The following is a 26,680-nucleotide window of genomic DNA, read 5'->3' on the forward strand; positions in this document are numbered from 1 at the left end:
ATTACTTCAGTAGTATTGACATAATACTCCAGCCCATGCTTTTGAACTTGCTGTTACAATGCTTGTCCTTCAATCAGTCCACTACCTTCGTAATATCATTCCCTGAAAGCGGCATAAGCGTCGGAAAAGTAGTGAAGAAGATATGAGCAAAATACCAAATCTGGTTGTAGCTGGAAATGCAACTAAATTGTCTGATAATGAAGCCAATAACAAAGAATTCCAAAGGCCAAACCCCAAGGGAATGACGCCTAGAATGTTACAAGAGAGGATAGATGTCCTCAAATGCCAAGAACGGAGCTGCAACTCACACACCAATTTCTTCTCATATTCAACCTGGCTAATGAAGCCACAAATGCTTCCTTTTATTCTATTTCCAAGGGTCTGCTCAACTGATATGGGCAATGTGGGATAAAAGATGTGTAGTATATAAAACATATATTAAAATACCCTTTATGTCTCCCTTGGGTACACATCCGCATAAAATAAATATTAAAGTAACACTTTAATATTTTACAAATAAATTAGACGTTACTTTAATAAAACTTCAGGTATTAAAATGTATTAGCAATCGGACTCTGAATAATGCGAGTGATAGCTCATCGGAAAGCTCTCACCGAGGAGTATCAAATCCAATCACCAAAATTGACCTGCACTGTGTCTTGCCGACTTACTAAAAATAGTAAGTATGCCTGAAACTGAGTAAATCAACTTCGTTTTGGCCCAAACTGGAAATGACTAGGCCAAAACACTTCAGGATCCGATTAAACCCTTCGTTAGCCCTCGGGACCATGTAGAACAAGGCTAACGCACACACACTTGGTCAACTGCTAAAATGGGGACATTACAATTTGGAATCCTACACTTTCCCTTAACAATAAACAACTTTTAAAAACATTGCCTCTTTGGTGGACATTGCAATCACATTAATCAGTGATTGGTTTCTTGTATCCTTCCTACCATCCGACACAATAGTTAGACTTGAAGTTTTCCAAGATTTTTTGATTGGCTAAAGGTCTTTCTCGGTATGTGTCTTCTCTTGTTGCAATAGTGTTGTATGCACCTTTCCATACCTCAGGCTTGTGTAATCAGCGGGTGACTCTTTGATTGCTGCCACCGTTTTCCTTCCAATATGGTGATCTCACCAAATTGAAAGGAAGCCCATTCACATAGAGGCAACGTGCAATAGCTTCATTAGCACGATCTCTTGCCTCCATTTTAACTGCGGTATGTAATGGGCCTCTTTTGTGGGTTGAAATTCCCACTTCTTCCTCATCCTTTTTTAGTATAAGTACTTGCAAGAATGGGTGTTGGGAGGATGCAATTGGTTCAGTGGGTGCATGCATCTTGCTCTTTGAGGATGGAGTTTGATAGTAGCATTTTTTGATCTTTTGACCAATGCATCAACAACTTCTTGTTCTCTTACAAATGAAACTATTTCTGCACTAGTCATCCCAGTACCATTTTTGCCTTTACACATTTCCATTCCTTTGCAGTAGGGCCTATAAAATGAAGCTTCACCCAAGAATATGAGCTATTGAAAGGTTTTCCTTTGTTACTTTGACAATAATTGCACTTACAATAGTAGGAGCGAGCTCCTGAAACTTGAGATATCCTTGTTGCATGTCTCCACAAAGAAAATCCTATATCAATTTTCAAATTATCAGTCCCTTGTCCTCCTTGGCCTCCTATTGAACTTTGACTAGCACTACCACTGGCATCCATTTTTGCCTAGTTTTTGCAACCTATTAGATAAGAAGATAAATAAATATTTATTAAGTCCTAACAACTATGAACATCATGCATAGAAGTGCAAAAAAGTGCAAAAAAACTACTAAAATAGATACCCAAACTCGCTTCTTTATATCTTAAATTTTTTTTTTTGAAAAATTTCTCCAAAAATTTGAAAAAAAATCATTAAAAACTCAAAAAAATTCATCAAAATACTGAAGAATGGGATTGATCACTTACCTTGAATGCATGAAACTCCTTTGAGGAAGCTATCTCTTGTCCTCCAATCAATCCTCTTCGAAAATGCTGAACTTGCTTTAACAATGCGAACTGGAGAGCAAATGAGAATTAGGTTGTAGCTGCAAACAATGTTCCAAAATGAGTTGTGAATGCTTCAACATTCACCTTTAGGGTCATTTTAGGGTTTCCTTGTAAAAAAGACCTAAATATATAAATTAGAGCACATGCAAATAAAAATAACTTAAGTTTGTACATTTTTATTAGTTTTTTGGGTGTTGGGCCCATGGTTTCCATTGGATGCATCTGGATTCCCTATGGATTCTGACCGGAACCCATCCACAGGCCTCTGGATGCATTTGGAAGCCAGGTTAGAATCATCCGGCCTATGGATGGCTTTCGACCAGAATCCATAGGGAATCCAGATGCATTCGGAATCCGCAATATCCGCTTTCGAATCCACCTGGTCTGGGGACAAATCAATATTTTAGCTATAAATGATTACAATGTCATAGAACTTGTTAGTATCATAAGATATGATATTCAAGCTTACTCTTAGAAAAGAGTAACTAGTGTTCGACTTAATCTTTGTTATTACACAAATACTTATAATGATATTAGTCTTTGTGCAGCTTGATCTTTCAACCACTTAGTCAAGGATTTGTTTTATCTCATATTGTAAAGATTTGAGCATTTGATCACATGATATGATATAAGCTTCCATTTTATTGGTAATGATTTTTGCTAACTCTCTTTATAAAATTGGATGATTTTATTAGTTTTGAATTTATATGCATGTTTTAATGATTGTGTTTGATTATGTATTGGTACTTGAAAGTTTGTGATATTGAAATGTTCTTGTCTTCAAGGAAGTTAATGAGGTAAATGCATTTTAGATAAAAATTTGTGATTAGTTTTCTTAATAATATGCTTGAGATGGATTTTCATGCAAAAATTGAAGCAAGAAGATTTTGCTCGTAGCCTCTTCGATTGCCTATTAGTGCTGTATGCTTGTGTGTCCATAGATTGTTTGTGGAAGGTGCAAAATATGGAAGGACAAAGAAGGATAGCTTTTCATCCTATATCTCTCTGCTAGCAAATGACTTACAAAGATTCTTTGGCCAAAGTTTCTAAAATCATTTGCTAAATGATTGTGTTTCTTACTCGTCATATCGTGACATTAGATGCATAGCTTTATCTCTTTGTGTGAAATTGTATTTTAGATATATCATGCTACACATATTCCTTTACTCTTGCCAAATTAGAATTGTTGGGTATCCTTGTATAGGGCCGATATTACCCGCAGTGTGCTTGAGAGAGAAAATGTTCTTGTCATGGTTGTCTTCATGATTTGTATTTTTGTATTGTTTATATTTGATCTTGTGGTCTAATGTGAAAGAATTGTTCCCTTATGTTCGGCCTTGTCATTGGTTCATGACTCAATTTTTGTCAAAATGTAATTTCACATTGTTGATGTGAGTTTTATGCCACTACAACATGTAGGAAAAAATACTTAGTATTCCAGGGTGAAACATTGAATCTCCAACTCTCTCTTGAATAATGATGCTCGTATGTTGAATAATGTATTTGGAATGTGTGATCAAATGAGACAACCTCAAGGTTCCTTCTTATTGTGGACTTTCACTTAGTTTTAATGATGTCATATGCGAGTTATCACAAAAGGCTTTACACTATTCATTCAATGGACATCAACTACAAATTCTCTCAGCATAAAAATGCTAAGGGATAAAGGGTTGAGAAATTCTATCTGACTCTAAGAATGTAAGGCAATACTTATGATCATGTGAGCCTCTAACTAGTCCTTGGTTCATCATGCCAACTAGATATAGGAGAGTGCTTGCTATCTTCTATGGATGTAGGAATGGTTTTCACATAGTCAGTATTTATTCAAGTTCCATATGAAGGCATAATTTAAATGACTATCTATAATAAGAGTTGCCTATTTGCAATTTAGGCCCAAACTAACCTTTCATTGTTACTTACAATCAATAAGTACCAAAAGATATGGATGCTAACTTCACCATTAATCACTATTTAACGATATCTTCCATGCATCTACTACTTTTACCTAACCTGAAATAAAATCCTTAATAAGGAAATATAGAAACGATGCAATACTTCAAAGCGACACAAGTAATCCACTAGGATGACCAGCAATGAATCAACAATTACTTTGGTAGCATTATGACAATATTTTCAACAAGTCCCTCTCCTAGTCTAAAACTAATCTATTGAGTTACAAATGAGGAGGCCTTGGCCTTTTATAGTTGTTCAATTACAATGAAGGCCCAAGATTGATTCAAGATCAAGGGCTAGGAGTATGCAATATTATCATAACCTCCACTAACAATTATTAAATGCCCACCCAATTACAGTTAAGCATCACCATGTGGACCAATTAGAAAATTACATTACTTTAATTAGGCCAACAAGAAGAGAGATTAGGTGGAAGCTTATAGAAGAAGCAACCACCTAATGAGCCAATAATAAAATGCCACAAGGGCTTACGATAAATTTTCTTTGACTTTTCCTCTTTTGGCACATTCAATGAATTTGGACATAATATGACAAAGTCCCTCCATCAGGACACTTAGTGCTCTGATTGGTTGAACAAGTGGGCACCACCTTAGCATGCTTGCCCTATAGGCTTAATAAACACCCTTTGATGATGAGGAAATATCTCTTGATACTCAACATTATCAAGTTAGATCAATTTTGGATGCCTAAGTTGTTTCATCTTTACAAGTTTTCTCTATCTTTCATTTTGGCCGCTTGACCTGGATGTCTTGAAAGATTCATGTAACTGGATTATTCCATTTGGTTCAATTGAACTTGGCTTCCTGAAGGGAATTCAAGTTGTTGATAATTCTTCCTTATAGACTTGTTCATTTTTCCTGCATAACTTGTTCTTTGGTATCAATTTTCATAGTTTGATCTTGAGCTCGGATTAAAACCTTTATTTTCATTCTCAAACCACCCTGCCTACCTTGAGTCCTCGATCTTGTAGTGCATATTTTTGTTGGCGTGATGATTGAGGTTTTTCGGTATATCCATGTTTTGATCTTGTAAATTGCTCCAACAATCGGATCTTGAGTAGGTTCTCCTCCTTTCATGGTTAACTTGCAAAACAAATGAGAGAATTGCATTAAATTGGTAAAATAATGAACGTAGACAATGTTGACTCCCAAAGTGGCCCTCATAAGGTGACAACCTCTATGGAAAGTCCAACGAGTAGTGGAAGCGGACTCTTCATTGAGTGAAGGGGAAAAGGGTATAGAGAGATTTTGACGAAATACAAGGCGATGCGCCAAACTTCTGACCAAGCAAACAAGCTACCCCAATACAATTTATCGAGGCACAAAATGGAACCCTTCGACTGGAAGATAATCACTGATATCTAAACGATAGAACTCTTAATCATAGAACACAACATATGATAATAACTATAAACATAAAAATAGAGTATGTAGTCTTATTAATAGCTATCCATATGAGCATATTAAAGTCTGAGTTTGCACATAAGGCATTCATAAAGACAGGGTCTAAGGAATGATTGATTATATTGACAATTCCAAAATTTGATTACAATCTTAAGGCATTACACAGAGGCATCTCTCGATTTTAGTAACAATTCCCAGTTCAGACTCTCTTTACAATGCTTTTCCTTCCCCATTTCAACGCCTTGATCATAGGCAATGGAAAATTTGTCGGCTGTCTTTTCTTGCGTTTATCAAGTCTTAATCATCTCCTGCCCATCCTTAGAGCATTGGACATTTGTCGAATGAGATTCTAGTCGAGGCAGTGTACATCATGTGGGTCAGGTATATTTTGTCATTCTTTTGTAGAAGGTGGCAGGCATATGAATTTGGAGGCATGTGTAGACCTATGACTCAAATGTCCTCATTTGTGGTCATTGCTACGTATGGAGACATATCCCGAGGCTGGACCCACTCTGAAACATATGTTGATGTTTCGTGTGGAGGAAGCCGAGGTCTACGGTGTTGAGAGAGATGAACGACATGGATGCATAGCACATCCGCGAGTTTCCCACAAGACTGTGGGGAGAATGACCCCACGGAAAAGCATCGTGTTGACAAGTGGCACTGCCTGTTACTATCCTTTCGATTGCCATTGTTTGGAAATGAAGCTTGGTCACCGTGAATTTGTTTCACGACATTATGAATTTTTACTTCATAGACAAAATAGAGTATTGTCAGGCTAAAACCGTCTTCTCAAATCATTATTTAACATGATGCTTAGATGAAAGAAACATTACTTGTAAACCATTTAATAAAAAGAAAGCTTAATTTTCGACATTCTTAATTTCAAATTCAAGTCAAGACTCTTTGAGTTGTCAATCCTTGTTAGTGCTGGAGATATAGCTTTGAGAGCTATCTTCTCCCAATTTAAAATATGTAAATAATCTATTTTTTATTAAAGACATCAAAGGGTCCTCAATATGAAGGGAGACGATTTTGAAGAGTCAGAAGTCAAGACAATCAAGGGTCAAGATAACAAAGGGCCTTCACTTTGTAATGACAAAACAATAAAAGTTCAAGCTAATGTTTTATATTCTTCAAGAAAGAAATCATTGATATGGATTGGTATTCTTTGCTGAGTGATTGTACCAAAGGGGTATGTCATTTATTGTCTATAGATGATAGGGATGATGATCATTGCTTCAGTTTGGGCCTAGTGTTGGGCATATTGTAAATCTATTTATTGCTCTTTCATTAATACAATGGTTCTTGTGTGGCTGGGTTTTTTTCCCCTTAAGTTGGAAGGTTTTCCTAGGATAATTTGTTGTGCTTTCTGTTCCTTTATTTTGTTTGCTGTTCTACTTCAATTCTGATTTGAAACTTGAACATGGTCCTAGAGCGATGGTTTCAAATTCTTCTTTTTCTTTATCTACCCTTGCTTTCGACAATGGCGCTAGTTGTCAGGAAGACCTCGACAGTAACTTGGTTCTTCTAGAAGTGGTTTATTCATTAGTAAGTCTACATCTATGCCAATTTGTGGAATTTGATCCAGAGGTATTTGCTGTTTTTTTTTCGAAAAAGAAGAGAGTATTGCAGAACATGGTCTTAGAGCCATGATTTCAAATTCTTCTTTTTCTTTGTCTGCCCTTGCTTTCGACAATGGCACTAGTTGTCAGGAAGACCTGTTGGTTTATTCATTAGTAAGTCTACATCTATGCCAATTTGTGGAATTTGATCCAGAGGTATTTACAGTTTTTTTTTGAAAAATAGGAGTATTGCAGAACATTATGATTAGTAATTAAATATTATTATTTTGGGTGATTTAATAAATATATCTTTGTGGCACTTATTGTTCTCACTAATATCTCATTGGAGCTAAGAAATACAAGTACTCTTGTGGAAATTATGCCTTGCGTTTTCAGATATTTACCTCTGCCTGTAATTTGGGCAAGTATCATGATGGCATCATATTTCCTTGTGGGCCGATATCTTTTTTGACAACATATCTTGTTGACGTTTTTAAATTCTAATTGTTGGTAAATGAGTGTATGATATTTTATACTCAATGAAGAAGTGCCAACTAAGTATTTTGGAGACAATATTAAGAAGGCCTTATATTTTATTAAGTGTTGAAAGTATATCTTATATGGGTCGTGGATATATTGGAAATATTTGTGAATGAAATGTAATTAAAAGAGTTTAATCTTAGTTACCGGATTTGTGCCCTAGAGGCTGGATCCGACTTTGGATCCAATCCTGATCCAGATCTGTGGCTAGATTTCTCCGGATTCTTCCAGGATTTTTTCTTTTCCGATTATTTTCTTATAATCAGAGTGGATTTGATCCATAGATTTATACTGTGAAATAAGATAGAATCATAGATTCATACTTTGAAATGATTTAGTTTTAGAATTACGTATATTTCTCTCCTTTTTTAGTATATATAATGCATATTATATATTTATATATATAAATATGCACAAGTCCTCCATGAATCATGATTGGATTTTTTTTTTAATGAATTTACGGATTCGATTCATGTGCTCGAATCGGATTTGTTTCACGAATTGGTAATTAAGACTTTAATTGATTATTGAGCTTTCTTATTGGCTTTAGCTATTAACACACCCATAAATGCACATATGCAATTATTCCTTCAATTTTTTGAGTCGTGTTTCTTATCTAGGAAAGATTTGTTAGTGTTAGATTGCAAAGTACTCCTTGTGAGTTAACACACAATGATGAATTTGATGATTTGCTAATGTATTCACTAGTGGGAGTATCTAATTTTGGGCCTTAATGCTATTGACAACCATATTGTTCATGGGTGAAATAATACCTAATGGAAAAAAGAAATTGAAAAATTTCATTGCTAGAGTCCAACAGTTTATTTTCCTTGCACAACTCTTAGCATACCCACTGGACTAGGGATCTTTATCTTGGTTCAACCAGTTCTAGCATTATCAATTTATATTGTTTGCAACTTGTAACTCTTCCAGCTAGGCACTTATATTGTTGCAAAGGTTTCCGAAGACTCATGACATTTTAAACCAAACATAAGTATTTGCTTGGAATTTCACAAAGCTAATGTTGTTGAAGAAACAACATTGTGAAGAGCATGCAATTGATGCTCTGAAGAACTTGCCGCTTGATGTCACTTTGTGATTCATGTGCATTGGAGAGTCGAGCTAGGTATCTGAATAATTATTTGCATTGCTATTGCGGGGTGAATTCTTTTGCCCGAGCATAATGCCATTGTGGGGTGGTGTTATTGTTTATGAGCTCTTAGTGTTTGTAGGTGCCTTCAAGATTCAAATAATAGAACGAGATGTATCCAATTCCTAAAGTGGGTCTAGCAGTGGTTGCATCCAGTTTTTCTATTTCAATATATCAAATCTTTTGCTCAACAAAGTTGTAGATAAGTCCTATTATCTAATCTAATATTATGACTGCTTTGAAAGTTTATATTTTAAATTGGGATATGTTATTTCAGCATTATAGGTCTATGGATAGATATGTGAGATTATCTGCAATAGTTATTATTTATATTATTTCATGTTTTTCCATACTATTCTAATGAAAGCTACCTTATATTATTAGGTTTGATGTTTTAATATTTATTGCCGAGACTTTCTAATGTTGGCCATTGTAAATTTATCTATGCGCAAACAATAAAATTGTGTAATTCTAGATTTATTTAACCGATATTGTTAAGGAAAACCTTGGCAAAATCAAGAGAATCACCACTATGGGCATTTGTGTTGTGTTTAATACTGTATCGGTCGCTAGAGATGGAAGCTAGGTGTCATCATTAGAGGTATTGAATATTCATCTCATGTGAGTTCTTGATGCAGGGGCATCTTGGGTTTGCTCGGTGACTACTTTGGATTGCATGTATTAGTTGCTCGGCACTTACTGTTGTGCTCGACATGTATTGGTTGTTCGGCATGTGTTGGCTGCTCGACATGTGTTGGTTGCTTGACAATGCTTGGGAGTTTGCTGACACTTGACAGTATGTTGGTGCCGACATGAGTTCTTGGTGCATTTAATGCATGTAGCGTGTGATCATGACATGGATGGATCTGGGAGTTTATGTGGACCTATTTGGGTCTTGGTTATCTCATCTATGTGCATTTAATCATGGTTGTAAACTTGGGGCTTGTCGTATTTATTTTGTTTGGTTGTATCGTGCATTAACTGTGGTTAACACGAGGGTTAACATTTTGTATTTGATGTTTGTTGTGAGCCGACTTGTGGCTTAAATATGCATTTATTGCAAGGGGTTTAATTTAATTTGTAATTGCTAGGCTGACTTGTGGCTTAGTTGGGTATAAGTAAAGGGTCTTGTGGAGTTTGTAGTCATTATCATCTAGCTTGGAGAAGAGGATGAAGTGTGCGAGCGAACTTTGAAGGGCTAGTGGCTGAGACTTGGAAAACTAGGAGATTGCTTGGTGGGATTGCGAGCACAAGTTTAGATCTTCCTTGGAGTTTTCTACTAGAGTGTGGATTTGGACTAGCTAGGGTTTGGATTGGATCTTGAGGGATCTTGTAGAATTCTTTTGTAATTGCTATTGTATTTGTCCCTAATTGGAAGGCCTTACAGTCGGGCATATTGCATGTAAACAGTTGTTATTATGAATGAAGTGTTGTGATTTGGTATTAGATCTTGCTTTATTGTTGTGTTTCCGCTGTGTGGTTATTTGTTGGGGGCTAGGACATCTCCTTCGGGGATTCTCCTGCTTGCACTGCGTTAGTTCTTGGCATGAATTTGTAGACAATGGGCTTGTATCTAGATGTCATTGCAACCTGTGGGTTCCTTCTTTTCATTGGGCAAATCATGTCCAGTATATTGCTTGGTTCGAGTGTGCGAATACTTGACAGTGACTCTTCCTTCATATCCGGTTAGAGATTTAGAGGGAGCTTGAGCGAAAGATGGAGATTGCTAAGTCCTTTGTAGAAGATTGACAAGCTCGTGAAGCAGTGTGGCTTTGAAAGTTCCTTGTTTGGTCAAACATTGGAGCCAATTGTGATTTGTTGTGCTAATCAAAGTTGTGAGAACTTTGCTCTTGCCGAGAGGGAGTCTCAACATCAGTTGCTCTTATTATGTGCTAATATTTCTCAATGAGAGACAAATATGAGGTGAAAGCCCTTGTATTGTATATTTCTCAGTGAGAAATATGAGGTGAAAGCCCCTGTAATGCATATTTTTCTGTGAGAGACATATGAGGTAAAAGACCTTGAGAGACATTGCTTTTTCACACATGGGAGTAGCCATGGTGGAAGTCATGTTGAGAGATTTCATGACGACATCACGTTGTGTGATTCCGTGATAGTCACTAGTATATATGCTTCTTTTCACACGAGAGTAGCCATGGTGCATGTCATTTTGAGAGATTCCATGACAACATCATGTTAACTAGTGACTCCGTGATGTGAGCTTGTGTATATGTTTCTATCCATACAAAAGAGTAGCCATGGTGGACATCATGTTGAGTGGTTCCATGATGTTATCATATTGAGAGATTCCATGATAATTTTTAAAAAAATAGGTGTAGCCATTGTGGATATTTGACATGGATATTTGCAACAATACCTCCCTAGCTAAGAGCGAGTGCTGGGGATATAGCTTTGAGATATACCTTTCTCCCAATTCGAACTATATAAATATTCTATCTTTTATTAAAGACATCAAAGGGTCCTCTATTCGAAGGGACAAGACATTGAAGAGTCAAGAGTCAAGAAAATGAAGGGTCAAGACAATATCGGGACTTCTCTTTGTAACATGAAGATTATGAAGGGTCAAGCCAATGTTTTATATTTTTCAAGAAAGAATTCGCTGATATAGATTGATATTTTTGCTAAGTGATTGTATCAAAGGGGTATTTCATTATTGTCTATAGATCATAGGGATGATGATCATTGCTTTAGTTTGAGCTTAGTGCTGGGTATATTGTAAATCTGTTTACTGCACTTAACATTAATAATATGATTCTTTTGTGGCTGAGGGTTTTCCCCTCAAGTTGGAATGTTTTCCTATAATTTGCTGTATCTTTTGTGCATTTATTTTCTTTGCTGTTTATCTTCAATTCTGATATCAAACTTCAACAGTTAGAACATGCCCATTTCAAACTTGAACCTGTAATCTTCATCCTTTCACTGATCTGCCTTGATTTGGATTGGTTCTCAGCCTAAAATCTGAGATTAAATCATGATCCCTTACAGGCGTGAGGTTTGATTTTGCATTTTCTCTACGAAGGAAGTTGTTTATACCTTATTAGATTTGATTTTCATAGCAAAAGTTGTAGTGGCAGCTAGAAATAATCAGAATTATGGAAGTAGTCCATGTTAAACGATACAGCTTGATGCAATTGAAGGGTCTGAGCTTGTTATACGTCTGAAGTGTGCCTAGGTGACTGAAATCTGTATGTTTATTTCTGATAATCTCTGCAATCAACTATCCCTGCATGCCTTTGTCATAAAGATTGGTAAAAGTTGTCTTCTTTCGGCCTCCTTTTAGGTGAAACTGCTCTAAAAAAACCTGCAAACAATTTTTTTTGAAGCGATTTTCTCTAAGTTTAGACACTTAAAAAGATCTCCAAGCTCATATAGCTTTCTTGCCTAGATAAGATAATATAAGATAAGATAATGATATTAATGTCCAATAGAAGACCAAAAGAGGTCTATGGGACTGAAAAGATTACAGCAATAAAGCAGACCCCAACAGGAGCATAAAAAGATGTCCGAACAAAACAAAAACAGCCAAAGAAATAACAATAAAGAACAAAGACCAAGAAAGCGCTAGGAATCTTTCTTGGGCGAGAAGAAATCTGTCACGGAATGAAACAACTGCCGATGCGAAGAATCACTGTCCTGTCTCTGACCACTCCTAGAAGAGTGTCGCTGGTGCAAGTAGTCAAAACAGGATCTGACACATCTGGAAAACCCATTAACCTGAATAGAGCTGGAAGATCTTTTCACACCACGCAAAGGGGATAATGGTGTGAAAAAGGCAGTAATGAGTTGAGTAGATGAGTGCCGGTGGGGAAGCCGTGATTGGATCGTGCTATCACGGAGCGTGGTGGCCTCCCGAATATAAAGAGCAAGACATCTTTGATCATAGTAGCTGAAAAAGTCATGTAGAGAGAAGCAATCTTTGAACAAACAAAAGAATCTTCCTCTAATCTCATAGTAGATGGGACATCGAAAAAAGAAATGAGCTTCATTCTCCACCTCCCGCAAAGTACAAAGCAAACAGATCCGCTCCCCACAATCAATATGATGATTAGTCTGAGCACGAAGACGGTGGGAACCAACTTTGAAAGAACCTAAAGAGATCCGTAAGGCATGGGACCACCTTCGTAAAAGATAGCAAGGACGGGTAATGATCCCATTAGATATCTCAAGAAAGTGCTCTGCATAAAAAGACATACGTGGACATAGCCCGCCAGGAGGGTTAACCCAGGTAGTAGAAATGTAAAGTCTATAGATATCAAGACAAACATGCTCATTCAGCTCCTGCCGAGAGAGAAGATGAGCAGGGGCATCCAAAGAGAATTGAAAAGGAGGGAGATGATCCATGCTAATCCTGATCGAACTCAGTAGAGAAGAAACTTGTGCATACCAACAACGCGTGCGAGAACTAGAACTAGACTCAGTAGCCGCAATGGAGATAGAAGAATAGTAAGTCAAGTAGGAGTAGTGGTTCCGATCCACAGCAGTATCAACAAACCCACGAAGACGATGAAGGAACCAAACCAAATCGAGTCTGAAAGGATGAACACTAAACTTAGCTAAAATAATACTGTGAGGAATGAACTTGTGACATTTGATGATACGCTTCAAGAACAGAGTCTGAATCCGCTCAACTGAGGCCCAGTCAGAGCTAAGAAGAGAAGGGCCCCAAACCACATAGCTGTAAAGGACAGTCGGCCACACCAAAACATCTAAGAGAGATAACTTAGACGAGGTATCCTAGAAGTGATGTCTGAAACACTGTTTCTCAAGCAAAGCAAGAGAACCCATACCCTTATTAACTCTGGGCTGAATAGCAGGTCTTATACTGAAACGCCGACCAGAAAACATGACCCCCAAATAGGCGTAGGATGAAGTAATCTCAATCTCTTGACCCTGAAGATGAGAGGTCTTTAAACAGTTAAAGACCATGATCCGAGTCTTACCGAAGTTAACAACAAGCTATCTCTGATCACAAAATAAAACTAGACCATGAAGAAGTCTCTACAATCTGTCTGGAGAAGAAGCAAGGAGAACCACATCATCCGCAAAAAGAAGGATAGAAATCAGAACCTGATGAAGATAGCAACCATCACCCGGGAGCGAAGACTTCAGGAGAAAGTCCTCAAGCTCATCAATATACAACCCAAATAAAGTAGGTGAGAGAGGACATCCTTGCTTAACCCCAATAGTGCTATGGATCGGATTCGAGAAGCCCTTCGGAGTCTGGAATCTGCCAACAACAGTCTCATACAGTCTCATAGTAGTGATACGAAGCATCTCAAAAATACTAATCTCTCTAAGTCTCTCAAACAGGGCCACCCTAGGATTAGAATCAAAAGCTTTGCGAAAATCATCAAAGTAACAATAGACCTTCTCAGAGCTATGTCTAGCTTCCTCAATAATAGCATGTAAAGTGAAGATATGATCCATAGTTTGATACTTGGCACAAAAACCAGCCTGCCGTCTAGCCCTTCCTCCAATCTTGTTGAGCTCCACAGGTAGCATAGCATTAAGAGCTGTCGCATACAATTTGGGAAAAGTATGCCCAATCATGATGGTTCTGTAGTTCCCTGGATCAAAGACAGGGCTGGTCTTGTGAATGGGAAAGATCAAATGCCTAGACCAGGAGGTCGAAAATCCAGTGTAAATCACTCAATTAAAAAGAATAGAGAGATAGGGGCCCAGTACTGAGGCACCAAACTTGAAAAGCTCAGCTTGGAAACCCTCCTCATCAATAGCACGTCTACACTTCATGGATTTGATAGGCTCAAAAATGTGGGAGGGGGTGAAAAGGCGGATGAAAGGAGGTGAAGGGGGGTGAATGGAAGGCTGCCCAAGAATGTCGTACAGAGCTGTTGTGTGCGAGGTGAGGGAGCAAAAGTCGAGGGTGGAGGGCGGAAGGGTATGGGGGAAAAGAGTGCGCCAAAAGAGTTGGGGATTGCGAATCAGCGTGGACTAAAAGAGATTTGCACTTAGAAGCAATAAAATTATGCTTCTTATTCTGAGGCAAACAGAGATAAGACGAGCGAATACTAGCAAAGTCGGTGGATTGAACCTCAAAAGCAGATCTCAGAAGATGATGGAAAGACTTGCAGTTCGAATCGAACCATTGGTTCATGGGGCAAGTATTACGACGCTTGTTACGAAGGAGCAAAGGGGGACGATGAGGAATGGAAAGGGTGATAGACTTAAGGATAGCCGACGCAAGCAAGTCAAACATGGTGGTGGCCTCAAACGAGTTCGAGAAGCATGAAGGGCTGAGGATTCTCGAGAGATTAGCGGAATAGAGCTCACAATCACCATCGAGAAAGTGGAAGCAAATGGGCGAGCGAGCAGTGATAGGAGAAGAATAATGAGGCGACATGAGGGGAGAAGCAATTATGAGTACTGAGGAGAGCATGATCAGCCAGAGGGAGGCGCAAAATGGTGAAACTGTGAATACACAGAATGAAAGAGGAATAGGTCAGAGCGTAGTCAATGACACTAGCACCACCCCCATGAGGCCAACAAGTAAAGATCTTAGAACCCGGAAAGCAGGAGAGACCATTCAAGATCACCAAGCCAAAAGACTCACAAAGCTGCAACGAATGTTTGCCATACACGAATAACGGCCCATGCACATCCTCAGAACACCTTTGAAGCCCTAAATAGGCCGGATCAAATTCCTCTTAGGCTGATATTAATTGGTTTTGAGGCCTGTATGTTGGAAAATTGGGCTAGATTTAGGGATTAATTTAGACCCACAGGTGGTGCATAGAACTCTGATTTGGGGCTAGGCCTATGTCTTGCATCCATATTTAGGGCCCATGTTTCATTGAGTTATGCTCAGATTTGGGGACCACCTTTCTTAATAAAATCTGTTTTATAATGCCCACCACACATTTTGTTTCGAGGTCTGTCTCGAGTTTTGAGCCCACACACTAGGCTAATGAGTCTGATTTAAATAAAATTAGGGCCTGATCTGTATTAGATCAGGTCCACACGTTACCTTATGTGACTGACTTAGGTTCTGTTTATTTGAATTTAGGCCTTTTTTGAAAATTCAAGGCCACATGCTACCATATGGATTCGTCAACAAATTATGTGCCCAGATTTGGGTCTTGCATCAAGGGATCAAGGCCTAAGTGTTTTGTTTTAAGGGCCCTTGCTTACATGTTTGAGTATAGGGCCAGATGTGTATTTACTTTAGGTCTTATTTGACTGAATTGAGGCCTGATCCATTTGATTTATCATGGCCCACATGTTTTATGCTTGGATACACAGGCCTAATCCCCATACATTGTGCCCAGATCTGGGGATGCATTGATTGGTTTAAGGTCTGTTTCATAGTTCCAAGGCCGCACACTACATGTTTGGGGCCAATATGTAGAGTTTTTAGCCCACATGTTTGGGCTATAAGGCCAGATCTGGTTGCATTTAGGTGTGACCTAATCAAACTAGGCTCACATCTTACATTTTGGGTCTGAGTTGCATCAATTTTAGGCTCTAACTGATTCAATTAGCTCCACGCACTAGATACCTAGATCTGATTTAGGGTCAGATTTATGTCTTTTGGGTCCATATGTTAGCTTAGAAGGCCTGTACGTTTCATGTTTAGGACAGTCTATTAAAGTTTGGGCTATGGGGCTGCATGCTTAGATTAAGGGTGTGATTTAATTAACTAGGCCTATACTTTTCCATTTAAGCCTTTCTGATTGGTTGAGGCTCCATATGTTTGGACCTGTGATTATCCATTTGGAGTCGTGCTTTAGCTTTTCAAGGCCATTCGAACTTGATGAGCAGGCCATGTGATTGGTTGAAAGCTTCTCACTTCTTCCTTTGCATTGTTTTCTCTTCTTTAGTCAATTTCATTAAGCTGAATTGCTTTCCTTTGCCCAATGAAAATGATTTTATATCTTGAGATGGGAAGGTGGATTTTGCTTCTTGATGTGGCAATCTTGCCACTTGAGAAGGTGGATTGCACTCCTTGATTTCTCAACTACCACATGAGAAGGTGGATTCCACTCCTTAATGGGGGAACCTTGCCACTTGAGAAGGTGGATTCCACTCCTTGATGGGGCAACCTTGCCACTTGAGAAGGTGAATTCCACTCCTTGATGTGTCAATTGCCACATGAGAAGATGGATTCCACTCCTTGATGTGGCAGCCTTGCCACTTGAGAAGGTGGATTCCACTCTTTGATGTGGCAACTTGTTATGTCCCCTTCTGCAAGGTCTTCCTTTTGTGACTGTTCTATTCAATGGTCGACGGTTCAAGATGTATATTCTTTTGTCCCTCCTCTGTGGCTCCTTGGTGTTTGATACTTACATATTCTCTCTTTCAAGAATCATACCTTTTTAACCAGAACTATCCTCTTATATAATTTGTCTACTCCTAACAATCTGAAAATTCAGCTGCTTGTCTAATATGACCAATCACTTATGTTATCTCTATTGATTATTCATCCTTAATGGCTACATAATTATTATTAGATATTATGAGTGATCGCTGACTCTGTTGAATGTATTCTCCCTTTACTTAACTAGTGCTTTACAATAAACTGTTCTTTAACCTTCCCTGTTGACTAAGCTGCGATTAAACAGTGGTAGTCTGATCGATTGTATTAGTTATAAATGCCTAATAACTTCTGTAATACTATCCGGTGCAATATCTTTATGAGTTAATAATTGCTCCTTGTCCTCTATTTGATTGGTTTCTCTGAGATTGATGTATTGAGTGGTGCTGCGTCCTAATTAGCAGTGTTACACCAGTACGGGGTACTTTGGGATGGTGGGACGCCGGGGCGATTTTCCATGACGTGGGGAAAAATGGGCCTCATTTTCTGGACGGTGGCAAGTGGAGGACGGGCCAGAGAGGGGTGTTGTATAAAATACGTATAGAACTTGAAATGCTAGTTATGAAATGATGTCTTAGTAATTCAATGCAATTAAAATCATTGACATTCAACATAGTAACGTATTACATACCCAATAGTAACATTCAAAAATCAAAATTCAAATAGAAATTCAAGTACACGTCCCAGCGGTGGCATGTTTGCGGAATGGCTGAGGTGGTGGTGCTTGGGTACTCAAGTACCTGGTGCGGGGATGTCTTGGGGACGGGTACTTCAAGGTTTGGGAGGGGGGTGCAAGTCTCCATTTTACACTGGTAATTAGTTTGATCATTGAGCCAATAAATAAAAAAATTGACATTAATGTTTCTGCATGCTACCTTTTGATAGTTATTTATATCTTATTGCTCTTTATTTGTTTTAATTTAGTTTAACGAGCCTTGCTGGCTCTAGCCTCAAAATTCAATTTTGCTTGTTTGACATTTCGTCAAACATTTGGCAAAGTAAGTCAAGTTCTGATTTTTTGTGTGTATGCAAGAGTTTGTTTTTGAAATTGTATAGTATGCATGAGAAAGTCAAATAACCCAACTTCTGAAATTTATTTCTCCTTGCAAATCTGTACAAGATCATGAAAATAATTATTAAATGTGCATCTTTTTAATTCCAACAATTTAATCACAATTTGCAAGAATGAAGGCAGCTCCATTGTTATGATAATTTGCAGCTGGCAATGTGATTAATCAACTCTGGATTCCTGTTGATAACTGAATAAGGAATTGATCTTTAACACCAATTGCAGACCTTAGAATGTATATCAGATGTTGCACAAATGCCAACAGTCCTGGAATGCGTTTGAAGCTTTAAACAGTCCAAACACTTCTATATAAAGCTTGATCCCAGCCCTTAAAAATGCAACACTGCTCTCCAATGTATGATTGTAACCTTTAACCTTAATGATTATGTGCAGAATTAATGCCAAATTCCATGTTCATATCTCTTAATTCTTTCAGAAACCCCAGTCGTCCAACCTTAGCATTCATGACACCTTCCAAGCATGGATCAAAACAGAAATTTGATCCCAAACAACAGCAGTAAATAGCACAATTCATTGGCAATTGAAAACCAATTCAAAGTGCAAGCAAGTCTTAAAAGAATTTACAATTCTTTCAGCATCAGATTTCTCAAATGCTCAAGACCGACTTCTCCACAAAATGCAAACAAAGATATCCAAGAATCAATTGATTTCCCACAGAACATTTCTTTTATAATAATTAAAGATATATTCTTAAACACACCAAAAGAAAATACCTTCTCTCACACACTTTTCACTGAAGAGGCTTCATCAATACACTTTTCAATTACAAGCCTTCATTTAATAACTTTGAATTAATAATAAATAATTCCAAAGCTAAAAGCTTCATGAAAAAACTTTTCACTTAAAAGATGTCTTCAACACACCCTTCACTTAAAAGCTTTGCCTTTAAGAGTTAGAATTATATTTCATGTGTATTAATGATTAATACCCCCAGTAGGTATCCAAAAGCAATATATAAATTTTAAACTCAATAAATATCACTGAAAGTGTCAATATCATCACCGACTGAATATAGTACCTAGGTGCTTGCAAGAAATGGAAACTGACATCGTTGACTTACTAAAATAGTAAGCTGATCACCATAGACCCTCTAAACATCCAGGAAGACCACAAGGATCACAATGATGGATTGGCCTCATTGACTAAAAATAGGGGACATTATAGTCCTCCTGCTTGTTTGCAAGAAATCGCCGAACCAAAGACACATTATTCTGCCTAGATCTCAAGGAAAAGTATGTGAAATGTCTTTGGCATCATCTACAAACTCCTACGATAATAGCTCTATCCACAAAGCTAACTTAAACATATTGTTGCCATTCTAATGATGGCAACTCAACCAATCCATAGTGCTAAGCCTATCTCCACTTGGATCCCTGTAGAGACGTAAAATTGGACCCTCTAAACATCTTGCCAGACCACGGGGATCACAATTATGGGCTAGCCTTACTGACTACCTGCCAATTGCTAAAAATAGGGGACATTACATTTAATTTAATCATTATTATTTGTTATTGATATTATAAACGATTGTATTACTATATTCCTACCTTTTTTCATTTATTTATTTTTATAATATTAATTTATTTATCACTATTGTTTTTATGATTATCTTTTTATTCTCATTTATAATATTGCATTGTTCATTAAATATTTGTTTATTGAAATATTAGTAATTTATTATTTATTTGTTTAATTGACTTATTATTATTATTGAAAAAATTATTTTAGAAAGGGGACATTACACAACCTCAAACATTTTAATTTTCACTTTCCATTTCATGTCAATTTACATTTAGGCAATTTTTTTGAAGACATAAAATTAAACATTATGCCTTTCTAGTTTCGTACTTAAGCCAATTTTTTGCCATTTTTCAAATTTTGGACATTATAATCTTGGGGAAGGCCTGAGAAAATTCAAATTGTGTCCAAACTTGCTCTACCACCTAAGTCTCTCAAAGCAAAAAGAGGTAGTCCTTACTTGCAATGGACCGATGGTGTGAAAACCTCACAAGACATACCTCTATTATTTTGTGTATCTTGGCACATCACTTTAATCAATGACAATTAATTTGTATTTTATGGACTATGTTAATTTAATAATATGGATATCAATACACACTAGTTCATCTTTTGACAAAGTTTCCATTTATTGACATGCTTTGGGAATTCTTTATCATCATGTTCATCTTCACATAGACATCTTTATAGGAGGTCTTATCCTCTTTTCTTTTTTTTAGAGGGGTGTTTTATTCCTATAGGGTTTACTCCTTTTCTCTTTTTATGAGAGATCTTTAATTTGTACATGAGTACCTCATTAGTCCAGGTTGTTGAGACTCGTCTTTTTAGTGATTAGATTATACCCTTAATATTGCTTAAGGGAGGAGTGCTAGTACAAAGATAGATTTTGTTGAACTAGTTTTCTTTTAGCCTACATAGTTGTGTCTATTGGTGTAATTAAATATTCTTAATTATATTTTACTTAAGCTTGCTTAGGATAATGCATACATAGTAGTTTGCATATGAGACACTTAGGAGTTTGCACCTTTATTTTCACATGATGTAGGAGAAATTCCATTTTACGTTGTGTTTCTTTTTATCACATTCCACTTTATGTATTGTCTCCACCTTTAGTAAACTTATCACTTATCATCCTCACATTGTTGCACATGTTTGCACATATATTATTGCACAATGGAGGATGATCCACCTTTAGTAGACATGTGATTCCACCTTGTGCGGATGATAGCTTATCAACTCCTTATTGTACTCTCTTATTGCCTTGCCGATATAAGCAAACACTTCTACATTGTTAATTATTCCAGTTGAGTCATATAACTGAATTCAGTTAATTCATCCATTGATCCACTTATCATATTATATTGCACTCTAGGTGAGAATAGAACTTATTCTTATTATATTATTTCTCTCATGTTATTCATTGCTTCTAGATCTTGGCATATTACCTCAGGCAAATTATTACATGGTATCAAAGTAAATTCTAATAGAGTCCTTTTTACATTATTTTTCAGCTCACTTTTGGCTCACGTCATATAGACTCACCATGTGTTCCAACACTTGTCAATAGAGTCCTACCCTTGTTGCATACTTGGAGGCATAGTCATAGTTTCTTACCTTCTCAACTCTTGTTGGTTTCCTTTATAAATAAAGTTTCTTTGTACATTTACTACTGGATGCTTATTATAGTTATCATTTTGGACATTGCTTCTGGTGGAGAGCTTTTTCTTTTTGCAAGTTTATCTTGGTAGTTCCAACATGGTATGTGTGCCATCTTACTGAAATGCATGTGTAGCCAACTGTTGCATTCACCTAGTACATAGAAATGAAAAACTGATACATAGCTCACTTTAAATCAAAACCAAGGTGACATTAGCAAAAAAAAAATTGTTTGAATGTGAAGTTGATGCTATTGATGGTGTTGTCATTAATGTCAACGTATTCTTGATTTGATTGTATTAGTTGATGTGTACCGATAACCCTGGCGTATTGGTAGAGTTGTTCACTGAAGGATGTGCTTCTAATGTTTTTCCTTATTGGTTTCAATGTTGAATCTTCTTAGCATGCAACATATGGTGGACCGATTATTAGTGTTCTGTTCTATTTAGAGTATATTCCATTATCTTCTAGCGCCAACAATTACTGTGTAATGTGTTCATCATATATGTTGGAATCAATTTGTTTGGAGATAGTGTTTTATGTTGGGATGTCCATGTTTCATTCCTTACCATTGCGGAAATGTTTTCGGTGTGATCTATTTCAAATTGTTTTGGCTGACATGGTTGATGACATCGAGCGATATAAGAAGAGCAGTCTTTAGTTGTTTGCGTGGCTTATGTGATGCTTGTATGCAAAGTATTTGCAAATGTGTTATGGGATATCTGTGTGTTGATGATCGAGTGTGTGGATGCAATCGATAACATATTTTTATATCATTTTTGTATTGCAGAGTATCGGTGACAATGATCTCAGTGGTGGATTCAATCTCTTTTCATATATTCTGGCAGTGAGCCAACTTGTACCCGCAGTGAGCCTATTTGTATTGGCAGTTAGCCACATTCATATATAAGGGTAGTTAGTTTGATTAATAGTGAGCCACTTGTAAAAATCACCCTAACTGGTGTCACCTCAACCGATGTTCATTTCATGAGAATCAACTTCTTTGGGGTTTTTCCTAGTTTGGGTTTTGGTGTTTTTTGTGTTAGCATTTTTTGCACTTTCATGTTTAGATCTGTTATGAATGTTTAATGTTCCTAAGCGATAGATCAGAAAGTTAATGTTGCTATTGTTTATGAGTTTACCAACAAAGTAGAAAGTTTAATAATTTATGTGGAAATAACTGATTCACTCATCTCTCAATTATTCAGCCTGTCCAATAATAAGACTCCCCATAATATTGACAAGGGAGAAGTATGACAGGTCCAATGAAATTGTGTGTCAAGTGTAGTGCACGAATAATAAGAGACATTATTGAAACATACACAATATAGTACTTGCAGTTGAAAAAAGGTGTGCAAGACAGAACACACACATGTAGATAGACAATGTTGTGATGGCAGATAATGCTACACACAAGAGACTTCCCATGGCAGTGGTTAAGGTTGTATGCATTGTTAGTTATGAGAGTTAAATTTTTTTTAATGACATTACATTTAAATTTAATGTTATGCCCTTAAATCACACCAATATGCTTATTTCATTCATATTTGCCACTTTAATGTTTGGTTAGGTTGTGTAGGTGCCTATTCTACCCACCTTTTCATTCATGCTATGCCTAGGTACTATCTCCTTCTCTCTTCACTAAACTTGATTCTTTGTCTGTGAGTGCTCATATTAGGTAAATCTAGGCGTTTAAAGTTGAGTTGTCACTGTTGAAGTGTCTATTTGAGTTACTACATCACTTAAAACATTGTTAGGTGCTTCCTCTAGCTCTCCATGTCACTTTGAATATTGCTCAATGAGGCCATCTGAAGAGATGTTTTATTTGATACATAAATAGGAAAAGGCATTTTGATTTTAAGCATTCGTCTATTTTAGGCAAAAGAAGGTTGACACTCTTGAATTTCTGTCTTAGATCAGCTTCTAGACCAGCTATGCTCTCACATGTATGCCTAAAAACACCTCCTTTTGTCACTTAACTTCTTGTGTCTCCTACATGCACACATGGCTCAGAAAATGGTCAATATAGCTATGCCCTCACAGGTATGCCTGAAAGCACCTTTTGTCACTTAACTTCTTGTGTCTCCTACATGCACACATGGTTTGAAAAATGGTCAATACATCTTTGCCAATTAAAAAAAGCTCAGATTAAAGGCACCTTTTGTCCATACAAGTTTGTTATTTCATGAATGTGAGCAGTCTTCCCATTCATATTTTATACATCATTCAATTTCTGTACCTACTAGGATTTGACCTCATGATCAAGCTTGACAGAAAGTCACCTCCTGCTAGTTTCTCTTCTTTTTATCCATTAAGTCCTTCAATTTGGATGCAAAACTGATTCTTTAATCAACTACTAAAGTTTCAGAACATATTGGGGATAATACAGCTGTCTTTAACTCTGAATTATTGTTACTGCCAAGAATTTCAGGTCTTCAGGTTCAGCTTGGATGAAAAGAGTGGGGGATGGTTGGCATGTTATCTGGGTTTCTATTATTACATCAAGGGGTGACAATGCTTGGGGTTTAATTTCAAGATCTATAGAGATAATTTATTGCCAAGAGGATAGACTAGTATCCTGCCTATATTTGCTAGCAAAAGATTGAATAAGAAAAACATATTGGAAATGGTTGCAATCATAGCCTCCAATGGCATACTGATATGATTTTAATAGACAAAAGGCTCAGTTGTAGGGGTATTGCTGCCTGTGAGGACCTTTATAGAATGATCATAATAATTGCCTTTACACAGTTCAACCCTTCTAATGGGAAGGCCTTTATGGTAATGTAAAAGAGTGTCTTTATGATTTAGGGAGACACATATTGTCTCTTGCTTTATAATTGGATGAGGTGGGTGGTGAATTGAAAATGATATCTCCTTATAACTATAATTCATGAGAGGCTCTTAAGCACTGGTTTTAGACAATGTAGATTGTGTTGAAGACAAGAAATGATGCTTATTTCTTTTGGATATGCCTTTTAGGCAAGTCCTTTTGTCATGGTTTTTTGCAAGTATGCTTTTGTGATTATTGCCTTGGTTTTCAGAGACGCCCTCTTATTGGGTACACATGGATGATCAGAGAAAGCAACAAAATTTTAATGACTTTGTTTGATTGCTATCAGATCCCTGTGAATTTCAAGGTGTAAGGTTACATTCCATGAAGACCTTTTCCCTCCCAATTTTAGTGATTTGAGGATTCCCAAGGATTTTGGTTCTGTTTGTCAATGTTAAATTCAAGTGCCTGCATAAATATGTTGAGTTAATGCTTTTTTGGGAATATGCTTAGATATCAGCTTTGGTTGCTTTTTTAAGGGTAGACTTCTCTTCCAACTATTTGTTAGATTGGTGTAACTCATTGTTCTCCGAAGTAATATAATGTGCTTTCTTTAAAATTGAGTAAAACCAAACTTATTTTCTGTTGCTCTTGGAAGAAGAATCTTAAATGTCAAAAGCATTTCTGCATAGAACTACTTTTCTAATATCTATTTCTTCTTTTGTAGGTAAATCGAAAGGCAAAAACCAAGGATTATTTTACTTATATATTGAGGCCGTTTCTGTTACAAGCTCAAAATTACAATCTGTATGTGAAGGTTCAGAAGATGTTGGCAATTCCAATGCAAGAGCTGCATCACTACAAAAGCTACAGGCATTCACTTCAAGGGACTTGGAATTTATAGCTAAGTTTGTAGAAGAGCATGGATCAGATTTGTTTCGCCAGATTTTGCATTCAATCTGTCCATCAATATATGGGCATGAACTTGTAAAAGGTAAGGATGATTTGTCAAGCAATGCTTAAGGATTTACTTGAATGGTATACACACACACATATACATATATGTATATACATGTACATTTATATCTATTTATATAGATATATGTATATGTGTATACATACATACATACATACATACATACATCAATGCTGTTTTGTATATTTAAGTTATTTTATAGTGGAGCACATAAGTTTTTAAATAATAAATTTATAGGTATGTTTTAAAAAACATTAGCTCAAGCTTGCAGAGTTTTTAATTTTGTCTATATTTTCTCAGTAATATGTTTTGTTTCTTGGTCTCGTAGTTAGAATGCAAATAAATAGAGTTCGTTTCAAAATTCAATTTTAATTGTTTCCTTTTTCTTTCAACATCCAATTTTATTATGATTTATCCATTTATCTATTATTTTTATATAAGGGTTTTTTATTTTGCAAATATTTATTACTTTCTATTAATATTTATGCATTTCTTTTCCTTAACATAAGCTTTATGTTATCTATCTATTGCAATTTAGTATTTAAGTTCACTTTATTGTTTTTTTAGCACTTCTCACTTTCTCAACTTAAGGACAATGGCCTGAAGAGAGCTCAAGAAAGGATTTTAAATAGAATCATACTACAACCATGTCAATATTACAATCAATTAATAATTCATAGTAACATAGGCAATATGCTCAAACAACCCACATATGTACTAGTGGTTTAAGTATCTAAATCTAATTTGATGACACTCCAAGTACCATATCTAAAGATGCAACTATTTTAGAAGGAAGGAGATATAAATTCTCACATCAAAAGAAGCCTATCCTCCCTAGCCACTTTGTTGATTGGAAGAAAATAAACAACCAACCCATTTTCTGTGAGGCAATTGTTATAATTATTTAAACAGAAAATAAAAGTTACATGCAAATAGAACCAATAACACAAAGAATAAAGCACACAGATAAAACAAAAGACACAAAGATTTAACTTGATTAACCCAATCCTGGGCTATGTCCACTAAACAAAGAGTCCGATATCATTATCAAGTAACTTCAATCTATTACAATCTTCAATCTCGCTTACAACTCAACATTGTTGCAAGAAGCTATATACTCACTTTAGAAAACCCCAAATCTAAGCCAGTATTGCATGACTTATGTCGGCTTAACAATTCAACCCTAAATGTACTTGACAAGTAAAACTAGGGAAATGGTTGGCAAAACTTGAAAATGCTTGACGTGTTAACCAATTATTTTTGTGGGCGATACCCTGAACTCCAGACCTTATAAAAAGTGTACAATACTTGCCTGAGCAGTCACCACAAATACCAATCTCCCACTTTGAAACTGAGTAAGCTTTGCACTAAACCATCTCCCACTTGGGGACTGATTAGGATCCACACTAAACTGCCTCCTACTTGGAGACTGACCCTATAGCCACATCGCTCTCCTGAAGCTCCTAGTTAATTGATGTATCTTGGACTCTACTATTCACTAATCATGTTAAGTCTAGAAAACCAACTGAAGCTGAAGACAAGTTCAACTTTTGCCTTGGCATAGGCTTTGTAAACATATTTGTTGGATTGTCATCTGTATGTATCTTTTCTAGCTTTAACTATCCATCATCCA

General features: G+C 36.6%; 1 protein-coding gene across 2 annotated transcripts in view; it reads left to right on the top strand.

Moving 5' to 3' along the window:
• MCM8 (minichromosome maintenance 8) overlaps positions 1-26,680 on the top strand; it is a 274,571-nt gene that overhangs the window by 101,931 nt on the left and 145,960 nt on the right. For both annotated transcript variants that reach the window (XM_089822938.1, XM_089822939.1), the window contains one exon: positions 24,799-25,065. In XM_089822938.1, coding sequence (XP_089679064.1) covers positions 24,799-25,065 — 267 coding nt within the window. The remainder of the gene's footprint in view (positions 1-24,798; positions 25,066-26,680) is intronic.

The sequence above is a fragment of the Cupressus sempervirens genome, chromosome 3 (assembly GCF_028749045.1).
Source record: "Cupressus sempervirens isolate cs-2001-9-10 chromosome 3, ASM2874904v1, whole genome shotgun sequence".
Lineage (NCBI taxonomy): Eukaryota > Viridiplantae > Streptophyta > Pinopsida > Cupressales > Cupressaceae > Cupressus > Cupressus sempervirens.